General features: G+C 53.8%; 1 protein-coding gene across 1 annotated transcript in view; it reads right to left on the bottom strand.

Moving 5' to 3' along the window:
* The window catches only part of IAH1 (isoamyl acetate-hydrolyzing esterase 1 homolog), a gene marked incomplete at its 5' end in the record, with an annotated part of 9220 nt that extends 7099 nt beyond the window's left edge, over positions 1-2121 (bottom strand). The window contains 2 exons of the mRNA XM_015564940.1: positions 1539-1591; positions 1909-2121. Coding sequence (XP_015420426.1) covers positions 1539-1591; positions 1909-2121 — 266 coding nt within the window. The remainder of the gene's footprint in view (positions 1-1538; positions 1592-1908) is intronic.
* Positions 2122-2216: the final 95 nt, after the last annotated feature.

The raw sequence follows: 2216 nt of genomic DNA, 5'->3' as shown, positions 1-2216 counted from the left end.
CAGTGGGAAACAAGCCTGGTGAGGATTGCTTATGTCTGCTCTACTCAGTATCAGTTGGAGCAGCTGGAAAGCTAGGGCTGAAATCATTTAAAGGCTCATTCAATGCCTTAGATGGTTTTGCTCAGTGGATAGAGCGTTGGCCTACAGATTGAAGGATACCAGATTTGATTCTGGTCAGGGGCAGTACCTTGGTTGCTGGGCCCATCCCGAGTAGGGGGTGTGCAGGAGGCAGCTGATCCATGTTTCTCTCTCATCAATGTTTCTAACTCTCTATCCCTCTCTTTTCCTCTCTGTAAAAAATCAATAAAATGTATTAAAAAAAAATAAAGGGTACCTTCATGTTTTTAGATTAAGTCCACTTAAATAAAGCAAGCATTTAGGACTAGAAAACGCAGGGTCAATTTTTCATTTTCTAGTTTAGGGGATAAATATATAGGAGAAAGTGAAGACTTTGTAAAACACATTTCACATTCAGAAATAAAATGTATTTTCTTGGTGTGTTATATTGACGAAGAGTATGAAGTAATGATAAGCATATTCCCCCTACTGGGGATCGAGTCTGCAACTCAGTCATGTGCCCTTGACCAGAATTGAAACTGGGACCCTTCTGTCCGCAGGCCGACACTCTATCCACTGAGCCAAACCGGCTCGGGTTCGTGTCTACTGTTTTTAACCTGGAAAATATTTCTAAATATTTATTTTAACCTCTTTTAAAAATTTTTGTACTTTTCCTTAACCAATTTTTAAATATGTTTTATTCTTTTTTAGAAAGAGGAAGGGATAGGGATAGATAGAAACATTGATGGGAGAGAAACATCATCCAGAGGCTGCCTCCTGCACGCCCCCTACTGGGGGTCAAGCCCTGAACCCCAGGCCTGTGCCCTGACCGGAAGCGAGCTGGTGCCCGCTGAGCCACACCAGCCGGGCTGTTTTCACCTCTCGAATTGGGACACTGTCTCCCTATTCATGAATTCCTCGGCATACACCTCAAATACCACCATCATCACTATTTCTGATACAAAGAGGATTCTGGAGGAAAAAACCCTCTATCGAAACTTTGTGTTAAGAATCCACTCTGCGTTCTCCCAACTGAGCTCACTAATCACTGAGGTCACGCCCACCACGGTGCCGGGAAGAACCTGTCGCCTCTACGAGGGGAGCAGCTGTGCTCTTTCGGACCCAAACCCTTCATATGTTTTTCACAACAGGGTCTGCGGTCACATGGTGGCAACGTTCTTTCCCTGAACCCCGAGGGCCGCCCTCCCAGGCCAGGCCAGCGAGGATGGAGAGTGGACAGGGCACCGTCCCTCTCTTCTGAGATGCACCCGTGCCCGCCATCACCTCAGGCGCCAGCCCGGACAGCTCCGCGGTCAGTGCAGCCCAGTCACCCAGGCAGTGGGTTCCGCCCGGGTCAGGGCGCAAACCAGAACCAGCCACTGGCCGCGTAAGTGGAACAAACCGATGTTTCTCTCTAAAATCAACCCATAAACTAAACATGAAAAAACCCAGCACTCAAGTGCCAGGTAGAAACTGCTCACCTGACCAGCTTGTCAGCCAGGGACGCGCCCCATCCACCCTGTTGGAAAGAAAACTGGAGAAAGAGCAGCCCATTAGTCCTGGTCCCGTCCGAGGCCATGGTGGCCGCCGGGCACCCCGCGCCGGGCTGGCCCTCAGCCCGCTCTGCTCCCGGTCAGGCAGGGACCCCCACAGCCCGCCCGGCAGCGCCCTGCCCCCTCAGCGGGACGGGCCAGCCCCTACGCTACGCTGAAACCTGCTACCGGTCACTCATCTAGAAAAGCTCCTTAGGAACTTGGTACAGTCGGTACCTGCACCTGTGTGCTGAGTTAGGATGTGAAACCTCGCTGCCCTCCCTTCCCCCCGTTGCAAGAAGCCAGGGCGACTCCTTACGGAACTCGGGGTGAACCTCGGGGAGGCATCTCCACGGGCCCGGAAGCCCTCCTGCCCCGATGCCCCAGCGTCCCCCGCCCGGCACAGACGCAGAACACCGCAGGGAGGCCCGTCTGCGAGCCGGGAAGTGAACTCGTAACGCGCGCTCCGCCCTGAGGCGTGAGCTGGAGTGATGGCGGGTGAAAACAGGTCAGCTTTGCTCCCGGGGGCATGTCATTCGGGCTCAGCCTGTTCCGCCCGCGGACGCGGAGAGGCGGCTCCGCGTTCCCCGCCCCGCATGGGCTGCGCCGGGCCTCGCGGACACCGGG

The sequence above is a fragment of the Myotis davidii genome, unplaced genomic scaffold, assembly GCF_000327345.1.
Source record: "Myotis davidii unplaced genomic scaffold, ASM32734v1 scaffold61, whole genome shotgun sequence".
Classification (NCBI taxonomy): domain Eukaryota; kingdom Metazoa; phylum Chordata; class Mammalia; order Chiroptera; family Vespertilionidae; genus Myotis; species Myotis davidii.
The sequence above is the reverse complement of the archived record's forward strand: the minus strand, read 5'-3'. Positions and strand labels throughout refer to the sequence as shown.